At 45.4% G+C, this 21,860-nt stretch overlaps 1 protein-coding gene and 1 pseudogene across 3 annotated transcripts; one reads left to right on the top strand and one right to left on the bottom strand.

Moving 5' to 3' along the window:
• Positions 1-436: 436 nt before the first annotated feature.
• On the bottom strand, positions 437-19,636 carry MRPS5 (mitochondrial ribosomal protein S5). 3 transcript variants are annotated; one of them, XM_011382017.2, is made up of 12 exons: positions 19,417-19,636; positions 17,300-17,380; positions 13,829-13,966; positions 13,290-13,415; positions 11,695-11,928; positions 10,152-10,186; positions 8,838-8,928; positions 6,527-6,573; positions 5,771-5,828; positions 5,379-5,441; positions 4,560-4,696; positions 437-2,588 (listed from the first exon to the last, which is right to left on the bottom strand). In XM_011382017.2, the coding sequence occupies exons 1-12, from the start codon at positions 19,619-19,621 to the stop codon at positions 2,364-2,366; spliced, it is 1,440 nt and encodes a 479-aa protein (XP_011380319.1). In that variant the 5' UTR covers positions 19,622-19,636; the 3' UTR covers positions 437-2,363. The 3 variants fall into 3 exon arrangements, with proteins under 3 accessions (XP_011380319.1, XP_011380320.1, XP_023380063.1); XM_011382018.2 differs by having other exon boundaries at positions 19,317-19,554; XM_023524295.1 differs by lacking the exon at positions 19,417-19,636 and adding an exon at positions 18,797-18,927.
• Positions 6,163-6,281, top strand: LOC111732444 (annotated as a pseudogene).
• Positions 19,637-21,860: the final 2,224 nt, after the last annotated feature.

The raw sequence follows: 21,860 nt of genomic DNA, 5'->3' as shown, positions 1-21,860 counted from the left end.
TGGAGTCTCCACGTCAGCAGGAGGACCAAGGCGACATGCTGGACCTCTCTCTTGCCCCCAAGAGGGTGGACACCAGAGACCTGTCCTTCCTCAGTACTTCAGTTCAATTTTGGGTGTTTTTGTTGCTGTCTTCAAGTTCATTCATCTCTTCCTCAGTGTCCCACCTGCTCTTAACTACATCAGGATGTTTTTCGCCTCTCGAAGTTTTATTTGCATATTTTATCTTCCATGCCTCTGAACATGTTTAATTTTTTGAAATATGGAATAGAGTCCTTGTCTACTCATCTGTTTCAATGTCCTTATTTACTAGGTTGTTGTTATTTCAGGGTTGTTTCAACTGGTTGGTTTTCTCTCACATTTTATTTTCATGCACCTTTGCACTCTTGGTGATTTTTATCAGAGGCCAGGCACTGTAAACCGCACCTCGCTAGACACATTTGTACTGTTACCAATATTCGTGAGCTTTATTATGTGGAAAGTTGTCATAGTCGGATCTTGCTCCTTAGGTCTGAAGTGGAAGCAGAGCTGGGTTTTGCGCAGGATTAGTACTCCTACCATCAAGGCGTGATGTCTTACTGCTCCTTGAAGGCAGCATGGGTTACAAGTTTCCACTCCGAACGCTGTTCCCTTTGGCCCTTTTGGGTGTTCTCTCCCTGGTTGTGGGCAGCTCCCTCACAGGCACGCACCATGCTGCACACACAGTGCAGCCGGGAACCCCCACAGGCCTCAGCTCTCTTGCTGGGCAGCTCCCCACTCCCTGTGAACTCTGGCTGCCTGGATGGCCCTGGACCCCCAACCCCATCTCCTCAACACAGGAAGACCACAAGGTCCTGAGAGGTTCCTTCTGCAGACTTTCTCCAGGTGGTAAGGGAGGATAATTTCATTTGTTTATTGCCTCTGAGAGATCACTGTCATTTGTCTCCTGAAGTTGAATGTCTTGATGTCTTAGCTATGTAAGGAGAGAGGATAACCCAACAAGACAGAAAATATCTAGATGATAACTACCTTCCTTACTCAAGCCAATGTCACAGAGAAAAATGTAGCCCCATCCTCATCTGGTGTCACAGGCCAAGCACCGTCCTGCCTGATGTGGCTTTCTCCCATCCCGCAGTGTCACTGGACTGCCACTCCTGCTTCCAGGCAGAAGTGAAGTCTGAGGTCACCTGGACCTCAATTCCCACTTGACTAAAGTGGGGCAGCGCCCTCATTCCAGCCAAGGACAAGGGAGCCTCCATAAAATCCTGGATGGACAGGCTGGGAGAACTTCTAGGTTGATGCCCAGGAAGGTTGGGGAGGGGGTGCCGGGAACCTGGAAGCTCTGCCCCCTGCAAATGCCTCCCCCACTTACCCCTGCCTCTGTCCCCTCTGCTGTTCACCCGCATCCTTCAACACATCCTCTTATAACAAACTGTAAACGTTAAGTGGACTGTTTTCCCCGAGTTCTGCAAGCTGTTCCAGCAAGTTAACGGAATCCAGTGCAGGAGTTTGAGGGCAGCCTCTGATTTCGAGCCAGCCAGTCAGAAGCAAAGGTGACTTACAGGACTAACGCTGAATCTATGGAGTCTGATGCCATCTCCAGTCAAACAGTGTCAGGACTGAGGCAACTGTAGGACACACAGCTGGTGTCAGAGAGAACTGCTTCATGGGGGTGAACTCCCATATCTGGTGTCAGAAATGAGCATGCGGAAATCATGAGAGTAAAGGAGGAGGTAGGGGCCTGGGCTCTTCCGACTCAGAATGATGTGAGGAGGACACCTGGGGTATCAGGAAGACACTCAAGCAACAGAAAGAGTATGAAAGTGGGTAAATACAATGGGCTTTTGTTCTTGAGTTTTCTGTTACTTCGATGGTTGAAGCAGAAAGGATAACACTGTCCAACATGGTTCTCAGTGCAGGCAGAGGAAATGTTAAAACACTGCCAAGACGGGTGAAGCCACACCACAGACTGCAACGAGGGGTGAGTGCCACATGAGCCTAGAGCAGTCGCTAAAACACCCATGCCAAGAGGCTTCACGGGAGTCAGAAAGAACAAGACTGGCCCATTTTCCTCTATCTTCCAGCTGCGTGACTAGGCAAGTAACTGTACCTGGACTGCATGCCCTTTCCAATTAGGTGGCTCACCTGTTGCCACTGGTTTACTTGCACACGTAAAGCGGCCCCGAGCTGAGAGCTGGGTGAAAACTCCCATCATGGTGACTGGTACACTGCATGTGCTCAGTGGGTTACAGCTCTGCTTATTTATCATTCATAAATAAAGAAATTAAGGTCAGCCTTTCCTTTACAAACACCACCGCCTGGGACATGAAGATCGAGCCACAGGTGCTGCACACAGCTGGCCCCGCGGGGGACAAGGCAGAGGCAGCTCAGGCAGCTGCTCGCTTTAGGCCTGACCACACAGAACGCTTCACTCCCTGGGTGGCCTTCACCTCCCCCCAGTCCAGTTTGCAATCTGGAACCTCGTCCTCGGGCTCCGGGTCCTTCCTCAGGGCCCCTCGGGGCGAGGCCACCACAATGGGCAGCGGGCCGCACTCCTCCCGGAACTCCACGACGTGAAGACCCTTCTTGTTGGCCAGCTGCTGGTGGGTTTCCTGTGAGACCAGAGGAGACAGCAGTTAAGTCTGCGAGGCACATCTGTGACCCTGGGCATCACTGCCTTGGCCAGTAGGGAGCCAGTAGTGAGGGCACTGTGCCACTGATGAATGCCCTTGCAGGTGCTTCTGGGGGACCTGTTGCAGATGGAGTCATCTCAGCCCATCTCCCACCGCAGCGGGAGGGAGCAAGGGCCCTGGTCTCCAGCCTTCCAGCCCGCCCAATCGTGAGCCACAATGCGCCCCATCAGTCTGGGTCTCATCAAACCCCAGCTCCCAATCCAGAAGACACGACGGGGGAGGGGATGCAAAGAACCCACAGACATGCAGTTGGCACCAGACTGGGAAACCACAGGACACGACCTCGTTTCTTCAACAGGACACATGAAGAAAGAAAAGGGAACCTACACAGTAAAGTGACTTAAAAGACATGGCAGAATTTACACTGTATTGACCTATCTGTAATCTGATTCAAACAAATTGTGTAAAAAATTTTTTAATCTGATAAGTAGACATTTCTAGGAGCACTGACAAGATATGTGATGATACCAAATCTCTGTGAATTGTTTTAGGTAAGATAATAAATAGTATGCCGGGGTACTTTCAAATCTATATCTTTTAGAAATACATATTGAAATAAAATGATGTCTTGAGATTTGGTTCAAAATAACTGAGGCTGGGTGGGGCTGGCAGAGAAACAAGCGGCCACGAGCTGCTCCCCATGGACACTGGATCACAGTACCACAGAGATCTGTGACAGAGGTTCTGTCAAAGTCTGGAAATAGGGAAATAAATCTAGTAGATGGTTTACTGATGGTACATCAAAATAGGTACTGATGTGTTCAATCTCACGTTTGCATACTCTACGCCCACATGTACTATCCTAATTCTACACACATTTGAAATCAGAAGAAATGAGCCGTTTCATAAAAACAAAATAAGTCAGTGTTTCTTACAATCAATTATTTTTTTTATGTTACTAAAATTGGTGGCACTTTTTTCTCTTGGGTAGCACATTAAAATAATCCAAGTTTTTTACAGCTGAGGGCATATAAGAGGGAATCAGTAATTACATCAGAATATTCAAAGTACTAATGTAAAACAGAAATGGAAGTGACCAAGTGTTCTGACCACGACCATGACCTGTCCACAACCAATGTTACTTCAATGAAGTCAACTTCTAACAAGTTTACATTTAGAAGTACTTTTGAAGGGTGTTTTGGATAGTGCACGCATACGTGCACAAATAGCTGTTCAAAAAAGATCTTTTAAACAAAGCTTTCTCTTTGATCAATTTTCCTTTTTAAACAGACACCTGCAATTTTCAAGGATCATTTTATTCAAAAGCAGCCATCAAACTCAGTGTCAGGAAGCCCATCAAAGTCCTCAGCAAATGGAGTCTCTCAGCCTATCTGGCTGTTCTGCTAAGAGCTACCCATCCCTTCAAAGGACAGTTGGTCCTTCACCTCTGCTGTGCAGGTGACCATCAGCCGCTGGGCTGCGGAGAAAGGACCTGGCCCATCAGCACCCAGTCCCATCTAGTTCGGCCGGGCTAAGCTGCCTACGCAGTCCGTGCGACCTGACGCACTCCTGCTCAGATGGCTCCCATGAGCGACAGGGCCAGCGCTAAGGAAAGAACTACATCAAGAAACAGACTTTTTTTTTACTTTAACTTCTATGTTGTTGAAGCTTTAGAACAAATGTCTGCTTTTCATAAGACAAAAATTATAATAACTAGCTTTTCAAAATACTTAATTTTAAAAGTTCAAAACACCCAGGAAGTATTTTTTAAAGGGTAACCGCCGAGAATTAAGTCTCTTATTGGACCACCTGACTGAAGAGCACAGAAGCCCCGCATCCTTGGGCGGCCCCAGGATGGCAACTCCGGGGCGCCCCCGGCACATGGCTGCCTTGATACTGGCACCTGAAACACAGGCAGGAATTTCTGTTTCAGACCCAGGGTGGCATTACCTGGTGCGCAAGCCCGTGGAAGAGGCCCCGCGTGAGGTTGAGCATGTTGAGGGACCCGGAGACCCTGGCGTACATGTCTTTGATGCCAATGAGACGGCAGATGGTGATGATGGCCCGGTGGCAGCGGAGGCCATACCCTAGAGAAGGGAGAACTCGGACTCAGTCACCCTGTCGCTTCCACACAGCTCCAGGCTCTGGGCTTGGGTGAGCCTGGTTCGCAGTCTGGCTCCATCACTTCCTAGCTGGGTGACTCTTGACAACTCACTTAACTTCGATGATGACACTTATTTAAATGAGATCTTATTCGGATTAAAGAAATAACATATAAATTCTTCAAACACCTGGGCAAAAAACCAGGGCTGTCATGAAAATTAACAGAGCTGCCTGAAAGCTCTTCTTGGGATTCAGCCCCAGAGAGGGAGAAGGCCCGTCCCTGCATCCCAGAGCCGACTGTATTTAGATGTCTAATTACTACTGGTGATGATAGTGAGCGACTGGAACTGAATAAGCCACAAGGACAGAACCATTTAAAAGCATCAATGAATTCTCTTGGGGAACTATTGTCTCCATTTGTCCAAACCCAACTACTCACTCAGCTGCTACTTCCTTTTGCTAATGTGCTCTTCCCACCAGACTCACTCCTGCAGCAGGCTGTGCTCACAGAGCCCCGAGCCTCAGCTTCTCAAATCTGACTGAGGCATCTCTGTTGGGCATTTTCAGAATGAGTTCAAGTGAAGGTAAGCAAAGGCAGAGGACAGGATGAAACTGTTATAACCACTGTGCTTTACTGCCAACAAATTATAATTGTTTTTTAGTTACCTCTGGGTTGTTTCTTCATCTTGATGTGTGTCCTCTTAAATGTTAAAGAGATGTCATGGAATACTGGAGGGCGAGAACACAAAGATGAACAGGGTTAGGTGTGCGGCTTGAATGCCCCTGCGGACATTACAGAGCAACCAATATGGCCCTGACTAAGCAGCCAACAAGCAGTGGCCAGGGATGAGCGACAAGGTCTGACTTCACTCTCCTTCCCAGGAGAGAACATTTGTTTCCACGTTTTTTATTTTTAAGGTAAGAACGCAGCAACAAACAGAGAAAACAACCATCATAGAGACATACTGCCACATGTAACGAATACCATAGAGATATACTGCCACATGTAACGAATAAACATCACCCTGCAAATTTTAAAAGAAAAGATTAACACTCACTTGTATGGCCTTCATATCGTTCCACATAATGCAAATAATGAACTGCTCTGTTCTTGGCCTGAAAGAAAGAAGGCAAATACTTTTCTTAAATCTACTGCTGGAATTTACATTTTCTCAAGAGATTTTGAAAAGTGCCTTTCATAAAATATTGTATTATGGAAAATTTCAAACTCGTACACAATTTCAGTATGTACTTCTAAAAGCTAATGATTAAATTTAAAAAGTCATAACCATGATATCACTATCACCCCTCAAAAAATTAATAATTCCTGAGTGTCCTGAACATCCTGTCGTGTGACACACTCTCCCAGTTGTCTCGCAATCTTGGTAACAATCATGAGTCTGGTGAAAATGATGCAAAAGGGTACAGGTCCTTCAGAAATTGCTTTGTGGTGTACGGCCACACCACCCTGAAAAAGCCCGATCCCGTCTGATCTGGGAAGCTAAGCAGGGTTGGGCCTGTTTAGTATTTGGATGGGAGACCACCGAGGAAGACCAGGTGCTGTAGGCATAAAAAAATAAAAAATACGGGATTGTAAGCTGACAAGGTCTTTGCAATCTGTGAAGTCAACCAAGGGTTGCCTTGCCTAAAAAAAAAAAAAGAAAGAAAGAAATTGCTCTGTGAGGTTCAGGAACTCGGATGGGACGCCTCAGAGGAGGGGTCTTTTCATTCTATAGGCTTTGTGTGTGGTTCCCATGGTGTCTATCCATAGCTTATTCATCTCTTACTGTCAACAAAGGAAAAAATGTACATACCTTTCTGAAAGCATCCGTCCGTTCAGTGGCTTTCCCAATGGCAAAACCTTTAAAAGGAAAAGCCAAACTATGAAAAGAGGCATAAATTTGGCACATAATGTCTTTCACCACATTTCAAGTATCAGCTCCTGCAATATTTCATAGTGCTCCATTTTTCTTCTGCCTATAGGAAACGTGCTACCCAAAATGAATGACAAAGTGTGAAGCTGCAGAGATTTGCTTACCTGTTTGGGGGCAATTTTGGAAACAGTATATTTGAAGTATCTATGAAATCCGTAACATTACCTTTTATAAATCTCTAGTTAAACCTAAATATACTCTATTAAAAATAAAACCAACCATGCCCTAAATCAGTAAGGTATATGTTTTTGCACATTTTTGAAAATAGATTACAAAGGCCAGAAGGTTGGGAAAAACATACTGCTATAGAGTAAAACCATGATTTCACTGGAACTTTCAAATGCAATTCAGATTTCAATGAACTAGGAAATAAAATCAAGGGTTCCTGAGTTTGTAAATGCTTAAACTGATGAGATGAGGTTTAATCACAAGTCAATGGAAATGTCTCCACTCTTTGCCGTCACTGCGAATTATTTATTTTGAAGAATGTATTTTATTTTTAAATGACACACAGGAAGATAACATAAGACAACACTGCTCCATGAGATATACAAGACATCTGAGAACCTGGGACTAAGAGAGTCCAGTTCCTAGTATAAACATAACAAATTAAACCACACAAGCCCTAGACGAAACTATGAGTAAACACATTTATAATCTTCAAATGAAGGTTTTCCAAGCACAAAACCAGAAAACCAGAAGTTTAAAAAAAACTGATAAACCTGCTATATAAAAGTTTAAAATGTCTGTGGATTTAAAGCTTTCACGGGAAAAAAATAAAAAACTAAGTCAAAATATATGACAGACAAAGGGCCAATGTCCTCAACTTACAAAGAGCTTATACTATCGAGAAGAGCAATCACCCAACAGAAAAATGCACAAAGCGTGTGAACTCACAGAGCTGGAGGGAATGACAATGGCTGACAAACATGTGCAATGGTGTCCAAACTCTCACGATTAAAGAAACGTAAACCCAAACTGCGAGGTGTGTTTCACTGTGATACTAATGATCAGTAAAGTCTGATGTTATCCAGGGCGGGCAAGGGTGGGAGGGAACAGCCGAATAGAAACTGAGGGCTCTGGCAACACCCATCAACATCCCAAACGCAGACCAAGCTGAGGCAGGAATTGCACTGCAGGAAATTCCCCTATTGATAATCTTGAGAAGGTGTAACAAATTAAATGTACAATTACCACAAAACTGGAAACGACGTATGGAAACAATATAAACATTCAGCAATAAGGAAAAGGTAACACAACCTACACTACCCACACAAGGACACCACACAGTCAGCTCAAAGAGGAAGCAGGAACCCGAGGGCGCAGCTGAGCGAGAAATCAGGATGCATTGTGACTTTTCCGCATTCTTTTTTTTTTTTTAATTTTTATAAGAGTTATTTTGAGCCAAACTGATGACATGTGCCAGGGAACAAGATCTCAAATGCTCCCAAAACTTTTTTAAAAAGATATGTGAATACAGAATTTCTGGAAAGATAAAAAAAAATAAATGTTAGGATTGGCTTCCCCTGGCACCATACTACCCACATGTACACTTGTTTGGAGTGTCAGTGTGGGTTAAATAGGCACTTTTCTTTCCCCGACACATTCAGGTATACATTTCAAAACAGATGTTCGCTATGGAAGCTTAAAAAATAAATTTTAAATGAGTGGCAAGCCTATGAATTAGAGTAAACGTCATAAATCTTTCAGTGTATATCCTTCCAATCTTTACTTTGTGTATAAAAACATATTTTTAAAGAAAAAACTGGAATTATATTACATAGGCTTATATGAAGTCATGTTTTCTCACTTAGCATTATTTTGCGAGTAGGTTTCCATAATCCTTGAGTGGCAACAGACGTTACAATGCATGACTATATTCTTTTTGTAACTGCGTCCCTATTGTTAACATTTAGTGGTTCCCCCTAATTTTTCACTACTCTACATAACACAATAAGCCTTTTAAAATGTCCAGTGACCTCACAGGAAAAGGCAGATGTAAAAAGATCTACTCTTTCTTTCCCCGCTAGGGAATTTTATGAGTTGACCAAAAGATTTGTGAGCTCAAACCACAAAAAGTTTCATCAATAGAAAGTCTGGCTGGCAGCACAAACCCACAGACTCCAGAGCGAAGCCCAGGCCACACCTGTCTCACCCCACCTCCAACACCAGCACTGCTCATGTCATTCACCTGCGGCTCCTTTGCCATTCCCCACAGCGACCAGGACACGGACTGATCTCTTTCTTCCCTCTTTTGCTGTCATATTGAAAACATTTCTTACCTAAAAGACAGAATGTTTCATAAATATGACACCTTAAGAAAATTCTGAAGTAGGGACTGGAGTAGTCTCTGCGCCCGGGTGCGGAAACCCACACATGCACACACTATACAGCTCACAGTACCCCATCTTAACGAAGGTGCAAAAAGGAAAAAAGTTGCTGATTAAACTTTGACATAGTTTATAACTGACTGGCTAGAAGACATATCCCAAAAACAGAAAGAATAAAAAGTGAATAAATATAAATGTAAATGTGCATCTCAGAAATGATAAAACACAGTATATAGAAACAGCACAGGACTGGATCTCAATATTAAGGATTAGGCTCACCTGAGAACAGAAAATCTGGAAACCCCTGCTCACTGTGAACGACAAGAAAGTCTGCATGTGCGGCGGGGGGCATGCTTAAAAGCCCAGAAACCATGAAACTTCATTACACTGCTCACATGGCGGCGCCCTAACGAGGTTAAAGGAAAAGGGAGCTGGAGCCTGCCCTGGGGACCATCTCACAGGAAACTGCCCACACGTGGGGATTCTTCAAGGGGACTGACTCCCAGAAGGTACGCACTGGGACCCAAAGACATACAACACTGTGAACATGTTTTAAATTATATAATGCAATTGGTAAGAAGAAATATGCACATCTGGTCAAGGACTCGATAAATGGTTACTCCATACGGTAGTTAAGGCTGAAGAAGCACGCAGTGCTCCACGGGAAGATGACTATTTTAAGGAAAGCCCTGCAAAGTGCCTGAAATTGACCTGATACAGGTTTCTGTTTCCAGGCCTGCTGGGTGATTTCCCCCGGAGAAGCAGTTCCGGCCTTCTGCCCTTGCTCCTCTGCCCTGCCAGGTTGCTCCCTGAACTGATGTAGATGTGGCTGGTTTGTAATTCAAGGAAAGATCGCTGATGCTGCTTCAGTGTTTGGAAGGAGGAAATCAAGACGTAATCACCAATTTCTGTTATCAGCAATACCACCAAAACTGCCTTGTCACCACACCTCAACACATAGCTTCCCAAAAGGGCAGTAGTCAGTGAGGCCGTTATCAAGTGATTGAAATTCAAGTTTCATTCTTTTCTTACCCAAATTAGCTCTGTGTCTCAGAAAAGTCAGGCATCAGGGCTTTCCCTCACCCCTCACAGTCCCTCTTGTCTAGTCCCATGCCACACGCCCCAACTCCCCACCTCCCCAAAGGCCGCACTAGATACTGAAGCCACATGCCTACCTCAAGTATCCTGGTGTCAAAGTCATCATAGGTTTCTGTAGAGAGAAAAGAAACAGGCGTACAGACAAGTGTGTCTACACAGTTAGTGCACAAAAGTGTTTTCAACAGGCACCGTCAGTAACATTCAAGTGAGAAAGAACCTCGCATTGTCCGGTGCCACCTCCCAGGCCACGCCCTGGTCCATCACCATTGCCAAATGGATCTGGTCTGCACAGCCTGCCCACTCCAAGACACCAGTCCGCCGTCTGCACCAAATCCCGGGAATGCCCTCAGCTCCCTCACGCTCTTCTCTCCACCAGTGTCCAGGCCTGAGCAAATGCAGCCATTCGGCCACAGAGGAGAGAAGCAAAGCACAGTGCACACAAGGGCCAACAAACATCCATGGGCTCCAACTCAATTGCATGCTGCCCGCTGCCTGTCAGCCTTTATGTCCTTTTAGTCAGGCCTCTTTCTACTCACCACAGCACCACTTCAAACATGTTGTGCTCTTTTATTAACGTTTTACGATAGAAAATTTCCGTCACAGAACAGCAGAATGACAGCTCATGTGCCCATTAGCCAGTTTCAACAACTATCAACTCATGGTCAGTCTCTCTCCTCTAAGCTGTCCAGTCCAGTCCACTGGATAATGCAAAGCCAGTCCAATACTCCACTGCCTATCAAAATATTCTGGTGGCCATGCTCACCAGTACCCCATCCTCCTTTCAGCAGATGACCACCCACTTCTCCTCCAGAGAAGTGGAGCCACCAGGCGCTATGATGGAACCAGGCAGATGCCACTCACACGCCTGCCCCCTACACTTTCACTGCCAATATCACAGGCTCATCTGAATCTGTCACCAGCTAATCTTTTCATCTACACTCCAGTCCTCGGCTCTCACCAGGGCCTTGGCAGGTCGGTTCCCCTCCCTCCTACCTCTCCCTCCTCCCACTGAAGCATCTTGTTCAGTAATAAGCAGGTCTGTCTGGGTCTCTCCATCTCAGCCCCCGCCCTTCTCTTTTAGCCAAACTTAAGAAAGCTGCCCAACCCTTGTCTATTTCTTCCCCCGCCTCCTCAAGAAGGAATTTTCTGGATGATTTTCACTTCCCTACATGCTCGGGGGGCTCAGGGGGCAGAGAACTTTGTTTTCTAATTTGACCTACTAAGTACCACCATTTTGCTTCCACGCATGCTCCCATGAGGCTGATGGTCACTACCTGCTTTGCGCTATGATGGAACCAGCAGCACACACCGTGCCCCCACAGGACTCGAGACCCACGTTTGGGTAGCTGCTTGTGCAGACAGACCCCTGACATATGCCAGCACAGCTGAGAAGCCACATAATGACGGCACCAGAACCCAGGATTGGCACTGAAGTGCCTCTTGGCTACAGGCCTCTCATGCTCTATAAAATACACCTGGATAACCATGTGAAGTCACTTCAGTGATGCTCAAATCATTCTTTGGAGAAAAGCAGCCTGAACAGGTAAGTAAGATCACAATGAGGAACCCGACACAAAGGGTCCCTCTGTCATAAAGGCCAGCAAAGCAGGACTCTGCTACCTCCATTGGGGCCGGGGTCGGGGGGGCCAAGACTGACACCACCCCACGTGTTTCCACTCCAGCCACGCTCTCGTTTAACCTTCATCTTCTTCTTCCGGTCCCACTCGTCCCTCTGCTGGATCATGTCAGCCTCTACTTTCTCCTGCTCCTCCTTGCTTCTCTGGGCAATGGCCTGCACAGCTCCATCTCTCATAAGAGGGACATTCAGACCAGGCCAAAGGAAGCCACTACGCCCTGAAGGTTTAAAAACACACATGAAGAAGAATTTTTAAAAGTCATTCATTTCTTGAGTGATAAAATACCAGGCAATGGGTATACAGATGACGCTGCTTATAGGAGTATAAACTCACACGGTCACCTGGCAGGCCATTGGCATGTCCATAAAAATTTTCAATGCACCTCCCCTAACGGCTACTAATTCTACTTCACGGTGCTACTGACAGAAACACTCCTGCACAGGTATAAGGCGTACACGTACATGGACGAGGACGTCCACCAGAGCACCTCAACAAACCATGGCACATCCAACCTACGAAAGCATCCGCACTGAACTGAAAGAACAAGGCAGCACTATAGGTGCTGACATGGAACAATTTCCAAGACCTATTATCGAGTGGAAAAGGTACATGATAAGACAGTATGTACCACATAATCTAACTTAATTATTTTTAAAAAGAAGAAAAAATATATTTCTTTCAGGGTTTTTATACACAAAAAAGCATTAAAAAAATGTCAGAAGGCAACACACCAGAATTAGATGAGCGGTTTCCTTGGGGGTGGCAGCTGGGGTAGAGGAGATGGAAAGGGCATTGGGAGAGCTCACGTTTCTCCTAGTCTGAATTTGTTACTGAGAAGTATATACATGTGATTATTATATTTTTTCTAAATGTTAAAAAGTAAGATAAAATACAAGGTAAGTCACAGAGAAAAACATCCAGGCAGAAAGACGGTAAGCAGGACAGTGAAGGTGTTTTCTTCATGCCTGAAAGGCTACTACTACCACAAACATTGTCAGCAACCACAACACAAAGTGTCAAGTAGAGGACACCATACAATTTCTACTCTTCAAAAAACACAAGCATAAACAACGTGTTCCCAGGGTAGGCAAACTAAGGGCCATGGGCCAAATCCAGCCCACCACTTATTTCTGTAAATAAGTTTTATTGGAACAAGCTATGTCAATTTGATTATGTATTGTCTATGACTGTTTTTGTGCCTCAACAACACAAAACAGTTGAATGGTTGTAACCAAACTGCGTGGCTCACAAAGCTGGAACCACTGCAGAGAGTTGCCAACCCTCTACTTATCTTCTATCACTGTCTTGTAAGTTTATTGAGGGCGGGGACTGTCACAGCAGATACCACACCAGGCATAGAAGGCTTATTGACTGACTGACTGACTGAATGAATGAATGAATGAATGAATGAATTCATTTCCATGGAATTTTCCTCTCCCAGAATCATGGGGCCATAAGTAAGCTGCAGACCCCAGTGCCCTTCAAGAGAAATGTTTTGATGCTTCTAGATTGTGAAAATACCTATAAAATTTGGAAAATAAAACCTAAAAAGCACATTAGCTGTTTTAATAAGTTTACCTTCACCGATGATCTGACCCCTGTTCAAATCCTTTCTTCTCTTTTTCTTAGTTCTCTTGCCTCTTCCCTTCCTTGCTCCAGCACCAGTCTCTGCCAAAGCACCTTTCCACAGCTCAGCTGCTGTCACTGTAATGAAAGATTTTTTTTTTTTTAACTTTCAAGAAATGATCTATGATCCACTGAATAAAAAAGGCCAGAAGACACCAGCTTCACTTGACCACTGTAGCAGTGAAAGCAAAATTAAATTCTTCTTTGCGTATATCACATGATTATAGCCCTCAGGTGCCCCAAATGGGGGTTAGGACTAAAGCAAGCTAGTGGTCCCCAAAGTACAAACAAATATGGCTGATAGCACGTGAGGTAATTCTACAAGCTACATGAAGGAACATTTTTACTTTACTAGTATATCACAACTAATCACCTGAGTGTTAAAATTAATTTAATTAAGGAAAAAGAAGAAAAAAAAGAACAATGAAGATACAAAGCACCCTTTATTCTCTCACTTCATGAAACAGGAAGCTGGTGGCCAGTCTACGTACGTTTAGTGAAGAAACTGTAGGGTCTGTACCACTGGCCCACTGAATTGCTGAGCGAAGCAGCCCAGCCCTGTGTCTGCTGCACACGGGTCAAGCTGCTGAAATGGCGAGTGTCAGTGGTTCCTGGAGATGACAAAGGGCCTGGAGGGAGATGGAACAAAACCCTGAGTTATTTGCTCCATGGCTGTGCAGAAACACTGCCAGCATCAAACAATTAATCGTTCCTGAAAAAATTAAGTCACTAAGTTACTAAACTTTAAGAATCAGGTTTTGAGAACAGTATTTCTTCTAAAATAAAAACAAAACTTTGGACTGATAACCTAAGTGGCCATTCCAGTTAGAGAAGGTGCAGTTCATCCACACGATGGGTGGCGCTTTCTCACAAAGGAGGTGAACCTGTCCACACAGGAGCCACCGTGCTGCAGGACAGGATCTCATGCCCCTGTCTCCTCCAGGCCACACAGCCTCCACTGTGAGCGACCGAGCAGTGGGAAGACCGGTGGAAAGCAGACCTGCCCATGACCTAGCTGGAAGCACGGGGTGCGCTGCCCTTGTACGGTGCGAATACACTATACAGACTAACTCCAGAAGCACATGCCAGAACTGGCAACGGTGGTCGCTTCTGGGGAGGACAGATGCATCTGAGGCTGGATGTGACAGATTTGCTTTTTTGTGGATTTGGGGGGAATTTTTTTTAAATAGTATGTATCTCTTTAAAAAGTGTTTTCAAAGAGCCATGTCTTAGAGGCAGCCATTTTATCCTTGCCCTGGATGGGGTGTCCTATAAGGGATCAGTGGCCTTGTGGGAAAGAAAACCCTGATTAGAGAAACGGACTGCACATGTTTGAGCTTTGCCTTTAGGCAGAGAATCTAGTGACTGCCAGAGAGGTGAGGAGGGGGTTAAAACCCCTAGAGAGAAAAAGGGTTGGTTAAGGGTTCCAGGCTTGACAAACAGAAAGCCAAAGAGTGACAGCAGCTATCCTCCAGTCTCTGAGAAAGTATGAAGAAGAATACGGTGACAATAGCTTCATCACCACAGAGGGCCAAGCACCAGATGATCTCAAGTAGCAACAAGAAAGAATCTGGTTGAACATAAGGAACAAACTGATTCTAAATGGCTACGATAGCTAAGCCATTAGCTATATAAACATGGAAAAAGGAGATCATTTAATCCAAGCCCTTTGTTTCACAAGAGTCTTGGGCCTACAAGATTAGGGACTTGTCAAAAGTCACAACACTAGTCAGTAGATGAAATTTAAATACCAACTCCAGTTTGGTGACTTGCTAATAGGCATGGAAGTAGGTGGAGACTGGCCCAGACAACACAGTGAGGTAGCTCACTTAGTGAATTATTCAATAAATAGTAAACAGAAGATACTAGCTTTTCATTTTAAATAAATTCGGGGCTTCAATGATCGTTCCAAACCCCATGCTGTTGGACACATTTCAGCTTTTCTTGTAACCCTCGGTCTTCAACAAAATTTCAAGTACACATGAATTTTTATCTTGTACTATATTGCAAACTTTGATAAACTTCAAGCATGTAAAAATCACTACCATCAGATTTGGAATTCTGTAATCTTTTTCAAAAGACCAAAATACTATTCATAGCTAATAATGTATTTAGCCTAAAAGGTCCACTTGTCAAAAATAAAAAGAAATGGACTTCAGAGTTTAGGAATCATCTCTTCTAATACACTGTTGCTACAACTGAGTTTACTTTAATTGTGCTGTGATTTTAAAACAAGAAATGGCAGTAACTCGTGATAAGTCACATGTTGAAGCTGTCAAAGATTACCCACCACTATCAGTAGTCCCTTTTGCCCCGATCCTTTTGAATTCTTATTACTTCAGCCCATGACACCCAGTGTCAGGAAACAGTCGCCATGGAGTCCACAGGGGGCCAAGCCCAGGAGCCCGAGAGTGGACCTCTTCAAAGACACAGCCTGTGCCTGAAGGTCTCACTTTAGTGTCTGCCAGTTTTCACCAGGAAGAATTTCTTCCTTCTAATTTAAGTCTTTTCTATTAAATCAAACTGGTTAACTAGTGATATTTGAGAGATTTTAGAAAAATTATTGCGATATTTCTGACCAGTTTGTTGCAGCATTTAGAAAAATATAGCACTAGGTGCAAAGAAAACAGAGTAACTTTTTTAAAATGAGGCAATATTTAACTGCAGGAGAAAGAAAACATTGTAGAGGAAATATAATGACAGAATACCACATAACATTTATGATTAAGACACTGCCCACAGTGTCCATCAAACTGTGTGGTCCCCTGTGTGGGAAAAAGCAGGGTACATGGTGTAAGAGTAGCTCTGCAATCAGCATAACAAAGATAACAGGGAAAAACGATATACACGATCTACTTAGAAACATAAGCAGAAGAAAGCTGAGAGAACTGAGGGTGTCACTGGAAGATGGGAAGGGGTAGGAAAGGGACCTGCTTTCAAGACATAAACCTTTTAGGGCTCTGTGGAAGCACAATATTTTAAAAAAATAGTACAACAATCTTCAAAGCAAGTACTACTGTCCTCATTTTATAGACGAGGAAACTGAGGGTCTGAGGGGTGACATTTGCCCATGGTTGCAAAGGCAGTAAGTGGTGGAGCTGAGAACTGTTCAGTCACTGGGCCAGCCAGCACACCCCGACCCAGGCCCTTCAGCGAGGCCAACCCCTCAGCCAAGAGGGCTTCTCCCTGGCCCTGCCTATACCAGCGCGGGTCAGGGACACCCTGTAGTAAAGGGCAGAGTAAGTAGATTATGGATGAATGAGTCACTAACCAACAAATAAACAAGTAAAGGGCAGGCCCCAGGCCACTAGACCCCCTGCTGGACCTCTCCAGCCAAGTGTTCCAGCATCTCGCAGGTGGGGCCAACACTAAGAGCGAGGCTCACACACAGAGTTCCAGAAACTCAAGGACACAATGAGAGTTTGAGTCTGCCCGAAGCAGAGTCCACGTGGAAAAGGCAGGATTTAATTGGCCACAGGCACAATGTAGGCTCAGCAAGGGATGGTCACCTCCCTTTCTGGAGAGTGACTGAGGAGCGGGCCCTGCCCTTTGCGGTGTCAGAGCACAGGCCTCCACAGAGACTATCAGGAGGTGTGACAGTACCAATGACTCAGGACCCAGTCCTGCCATTTACTGCCTGTGTGACTTTGAGCAAGTCACCTAGCCTCTGAGACTCACTTTGTCATCTGTAAAATAGAAATAACAGCCCCCTCATTAACATGGTATGATGATTAGCCAAGGTAACAACATGCTCCAAGTCTGACATACAGTAATCACTCAATAAATTAGCTATTTTTAAAGCCTTCAATTACAACTACAATCATAAAAAATTTGAAAAGTACTCTTTAGACCCTATGCATTTCCATCATAAAGAAGAAGTTTAAGTTCATTTACATTTCTAAAAACTACATAGAGTAACATTAGGTCTTATAAGAAAAAACAGATAAATGAATCAATCTCACAATTGCTGAGAACAGTCTTCAGCACCAAAGCGGAAGCTGCTGTGGAGGTGTGTAGGTAAAGCTGCCTGGACCATAAATGACCTGTAAAGCAAAAAAAATTAAATATACAACTCTACATGAAAAAGAACTTTTAAAACAGTAACACCCATACTAAAATTAATATCTGTAGAATAAAATAACCAAAACAAGTATTTGAGTGATTTTGGGGCTCCATGACCACTTGACCAAGTAAGTGATATCACATCACGTCTCCTTCACTCTCACATCTAACCAGTTACCAAGCCCTATAGATCCTCCTCAAAAATCGATGCACCTGCCAGCTGTGTCCTATGATCTCGCTGCCTCTCTTTTGTTCAGGCCTCACCATCTCTCAGCCACATGGTAACAACAGTCTCCTACCAGGTCTCACTGCCTCTGGTTTGCTCCCTCTCATTCACCACCTGCTATTTCTAAAATAACAGGTCTGGTCATGTTACAGTCCTGATATATCATTCTTTGGCTCCCTACTGCCTGCAAAACAAAGTCAAAACCCTTCAGCAGAGCCTCCAGGCCAGCAACCTGGCCCCAACCTCCCACATCAGCCTCACCTCCCTCCACAATCCCTCTGACCACGCCAGGCTCTTAGTCTTGAAGACACTCTGCCCTTGCATCCTGTGTCTCAGACATGTTCTCCAGTTTGTCTGAAACAGCACCTCTGGGTGAAGCCCCCAATTCCTGCAATGTTCCCTCGCCACTGTGCTCCCCTCCGCTCCGGAGCCCCCACAGCAACAGGCCATCACTGTACCATGTACTACTCCACACAGCATCATGCTTCACAATAGGCTGACAGCACTCGACGGCACCGACTTCTGAAAATAGTGCCAAGGCAAATCAATGCGGAGAGAATCTTTCCAACAAATGGTGCTGGGACAATAGAATATCTACATGCAAAAGAATGAAGTCGGAGCCCTACTTCACATCATACATAAAATTAACTCAAAATGGATCAGAAACCTAAAGGTAATAGCAAACATTACAAAACTCTTAGGAAAAAAAGTAAGGACAAATCTTTCTGACTTTGGATTTGGCTATGGTTTCTTAGATATGACACTAATAGCATAAACAACAAAAACAAAAAGTAGGTAAATCAGACTTTATCAAAATTTAAAACTTATGTGCTTCAAAGGGCTCTATGAAGAAAGTGAAAAAACAACACAATAGGAAAATTTTTTTGCAAATCACGTATCTGACTAGGAACTCGTATCTAGAAAATATAAAGAACTCTTACAATTCATTAATAAAAAGGCAGCCCAATTTAAAAATGGGCAAAGATTTAGACACTTCTCCAAAGAACATATATAAGTGACCAATACAAGATGCTCATTAGCCATCAGAGAAATGTAAATTAAAACCGCAGAGTGATGCCACTTCACACCCACTAGAACGACTACAATCAAAAGGACAGACGACAAACGCTGGAGAGTATGTGGAGAGAAATAAGAACTCTCATGTACTCACTGCTGGATGAGAGCGGACTGCTTCCTCCAGCTGCAAACAACCAAGGGAGGATCATGATAGCAAAATCGACATCCGAAACATCCCTCTTTTTCGTAAAGGCACTGACCAGCCCAGACTCTAACATGACCGCTACTAACCCTATGGACTCGAGCTGCAGGACGACCTCTCTCCCTTAAGCTTTGCTGGCCGCCCTCCACCTCGAACCTCGCCGGATATCACCGAATGAACTGTGGGCGACCCGATAGGAGGGTGACGCTCGCTTGCGGTTCCCGGCCCCTCTCTGCCAAGCACGTACGAGCGGTCCGGTGAACCAGAAGGGACCTGAGACAACTTCCAGTTCATTCTCACTTTTCAGTGGGACCGTGCGACCCAGAGAGGGCGCGGAAGAGAGCAAGGTCACACGGAGGGTCTGGGCGGGACGGAGGCCAGCGCGAGGGGCCCCGCTTCCCTGCGCCCGGGCGAGCCCCCTGTCCCCGCCCCGGCCCCGCTTGCAGCCCCCGCCCCGCGTCCCGGCTCTCACCCGCGGGCGCACCGCACAGCGCAGGTAGGCAGCTCGCCGCGCGCACCGCCACCGCCATGGTGGAGCCGCCAGAGCCTCTCGTCTGCGCAGCCCTCCTCACCGCCTGCCGCGACTGCCCTTCGTCGCACGGAAGCCTCAGCCGGCAGCTGGATTCCCGAGGCCACACGACTGCGCCGCAGCGCAGCCGGGGGTGGGAGATTGCCGGAACGAGCAACGGGGCGAAATAAGATCGGCGCAGCTGCGGACAGCCCCGCAGGGTCCTCGCGTGAGGACCCGAAGGCGGGGCTAGGGCTCGCTAACGGCATCCTCTCGCGAGAGCGGGCGGGACTATCTGGGCCTCCTGAGCGACCGGCGCGGGCGTGTCAGCTCCAGCTGCCGCTCAGTGTTGTTGCCGGGGTCCCTCGGTCCAGGTGGGCGAGATGCAGACGCCGCGGAGTGGGTGTGAGTGAAGGTTCATGGAACGAGTAAGGCAGACAGGGAGTGTGGGGAGGTGTTCACACCCACTCCAGTAACGCTCTGAGGGTCCTCGGCTTTATTCTGATGCCGAGGTTTGGCCGCACACGTGGGCCCCAGGTCTGGGCTACATTTTTACTCACCCGAGCTTGACTTCCTCTGGGCCTGCCGGGGTGACCCAAGTACGCACAGGACACAGACGCGGACGTCTAGTAGGGAGCTAGGGATCCTTCTCAGACAGACCTCCAGTTTTCAAACTTCGTATAAAAATGTTCAGACGTACGGAAAAGCAAAAATAGTGTCAAACGAGTCAAAGATGATCAAGATTGGTATAGTTGCTTCATATGTCCCTGTTTTTCCTTTTTTTTTTTTTGCTGAAGTAAACCTGTTTCATTCTTATCTGTTTCATGATGCATCTCATTTAAAATAGACTTAACATATTAAACGGTTTCGGTTAAAAGGAAAGAGATTGATCACACCCAGTGCTGGCTGGGGTCTAAGTAACAGGCACTCACACAGTGGTTGGGGAGGGAGGATTGCTGCATAATTAAATGATTCATGTGCGGTAGGGTGCCTGCAAAGATGACCCTCAACAGTTCCTTCTCTGCCTGTACTTTCGTGTCATTCCTTCTATCTAGTAGTATTTATTTCCCTTCCCATGTATATGGGCTGGCCTGTCATCTGCTTTGATCACTGAAAGTAGTGGAAGGCCTCATCACATGAGGAGTTAGAAGAGAAAACCAGTTACTTTGAAGATAAATCACCCAAAGAACAGAGAAAAAATGTTGAAGAAAGACTTAACAGAGCCTCAAAAGCCTGTGGGACAATGTCAGGCATTCCAACATACAAGTAAAGAGAGTGTCAGAAAGTGAAGAGAGAGGGAAAGGGGGCAAAGAAATGAAGACTGCATTGGAAAGAAGTGGGGACATCTGGCCAAGGCTTAAAGACGACTGGCAGCTTCCACTTTCATCTTCTTGGTATCCAGCCCCTGTGTGAAGACATGTAGTTCAGCCTAGCCAAGTTGACATATGTCAGCCATCACAGTTCACCTTTTGTCAATTTGGCACCCATATACACTTCCTTAAACCATACTTAGTCTCCAAGTAAAGAAAAGAGTCATGCTTCTGCCAAACCTGATACAACTATCCTGCGGCCAGCCAAAAACAAAAATTTTTTCCCAAAAAGAAGATACAAGGACTTTTTTGTTCTTGCGTAATGATTCTTATTCTAGCCGATTCGTACTCCCCTTTTAGATCCTAAAATTTAAATACTGAGACAAAATTAACTATCAACAGTATATCGTATGTTAAGGGGATAAGAGAAGGAAAGTAAAATATTTTGTTAATTTTATACAAACATCAAAACGAGGAAATACTTATAACAGTCTCATTTCTATGACTGGTTACGTGGTCACAGCTAGTGCCTATATCTTCTATCCATTGCATGTTCCCCTTGCCTTCAGCAAGCACCTCAACTGGTCATGGCTCCTTACTGGTGGGTTGACTGAAACTGTCCTTCCTGAAGGGTATGGATCATTATAAGTCATGACTGAACTGGGTTGTAGTTTCCCCCCGACTCCAGTCACAGGACTTGGGAGTAATGAGCGATGTCCTGGGGACCTCTTGTACCCCACACACACTTCTTCCTCACTGTCGCAGCAACCCAATTTCCCCTGGATAGGACCAGTCACCCCAACCAGAAACCCTTCCTTTTTTGTTTCTGTGGCGTGAGGAGTCAAAAGTGGCCAGGTGGCAGTATCAACTTCCAGTTGAATGGAGTCATTATTGTGTCACCTGATAGAAGCGTTTTTCCCGCTGGAACTTAGATCTCTAGATAAGCACAGTCTAAAGTCACAGAGACAGGAAGCAAAAATTTTGCCAGCTGATCACTAGAAGTAACAGTGAGAGGAGCTGCTCCCATCCCAAGGCCTTGATAACAACCTGTAAAATCCTAGCTATGGGGGAAATAGCCCATACAGAATGCTGATTTGGAATGGAGATACACCATATCCTGGAGGATACTCCCCCAGCACACAAGATGTCGCTATCAACCCAGCACCATGACCTGGTCTTCAAAAAGCTGTTCCACTAA

This window comes from Pteropus vampyrus, unplaced genomic scaffold (genome assembly GCF_000151845.1).
Source record: "Pteropus vampyrus isolate Shadow unplaced genomic scaffold, Pvam_2.0 Scaffold461, whole genome shotgun sequence".
NCBI lineage: Eukaryota > Metazoa > Chordata > Mammalia > Chiroptera > Pteropodidae > Pteropus > Pteropus vampyrus.
This window is presented reverse-complemented; position numbering and strand designations above follow the sequence as displayed.

Bases quoted from the DNA above. Each gene is read 5' to 3' on its own strand.
- MRPS5 (XM_011382017.2), bottom strand. From the start codon at position 19,621: ATGCCGTTAGCGAGCCCTAGCCCCGCCTTCGGGTCCTCACGCGAGGAC. The intron at 13,416-13,828 runs GTACGTAGACTG...CTTTCATTACAG, and splicing joins CTACAGTTTCTTCACTAAAC to TGACAGCAGCTGAGCTGTGG. The intron at 6,574-8,837 runs GTGAATGACATG...TTCCTTTTAAAG, and splicing joins GAATGGCAAAGGAGCCGCAG to GTTTTGCCATTGGGAAAGCC.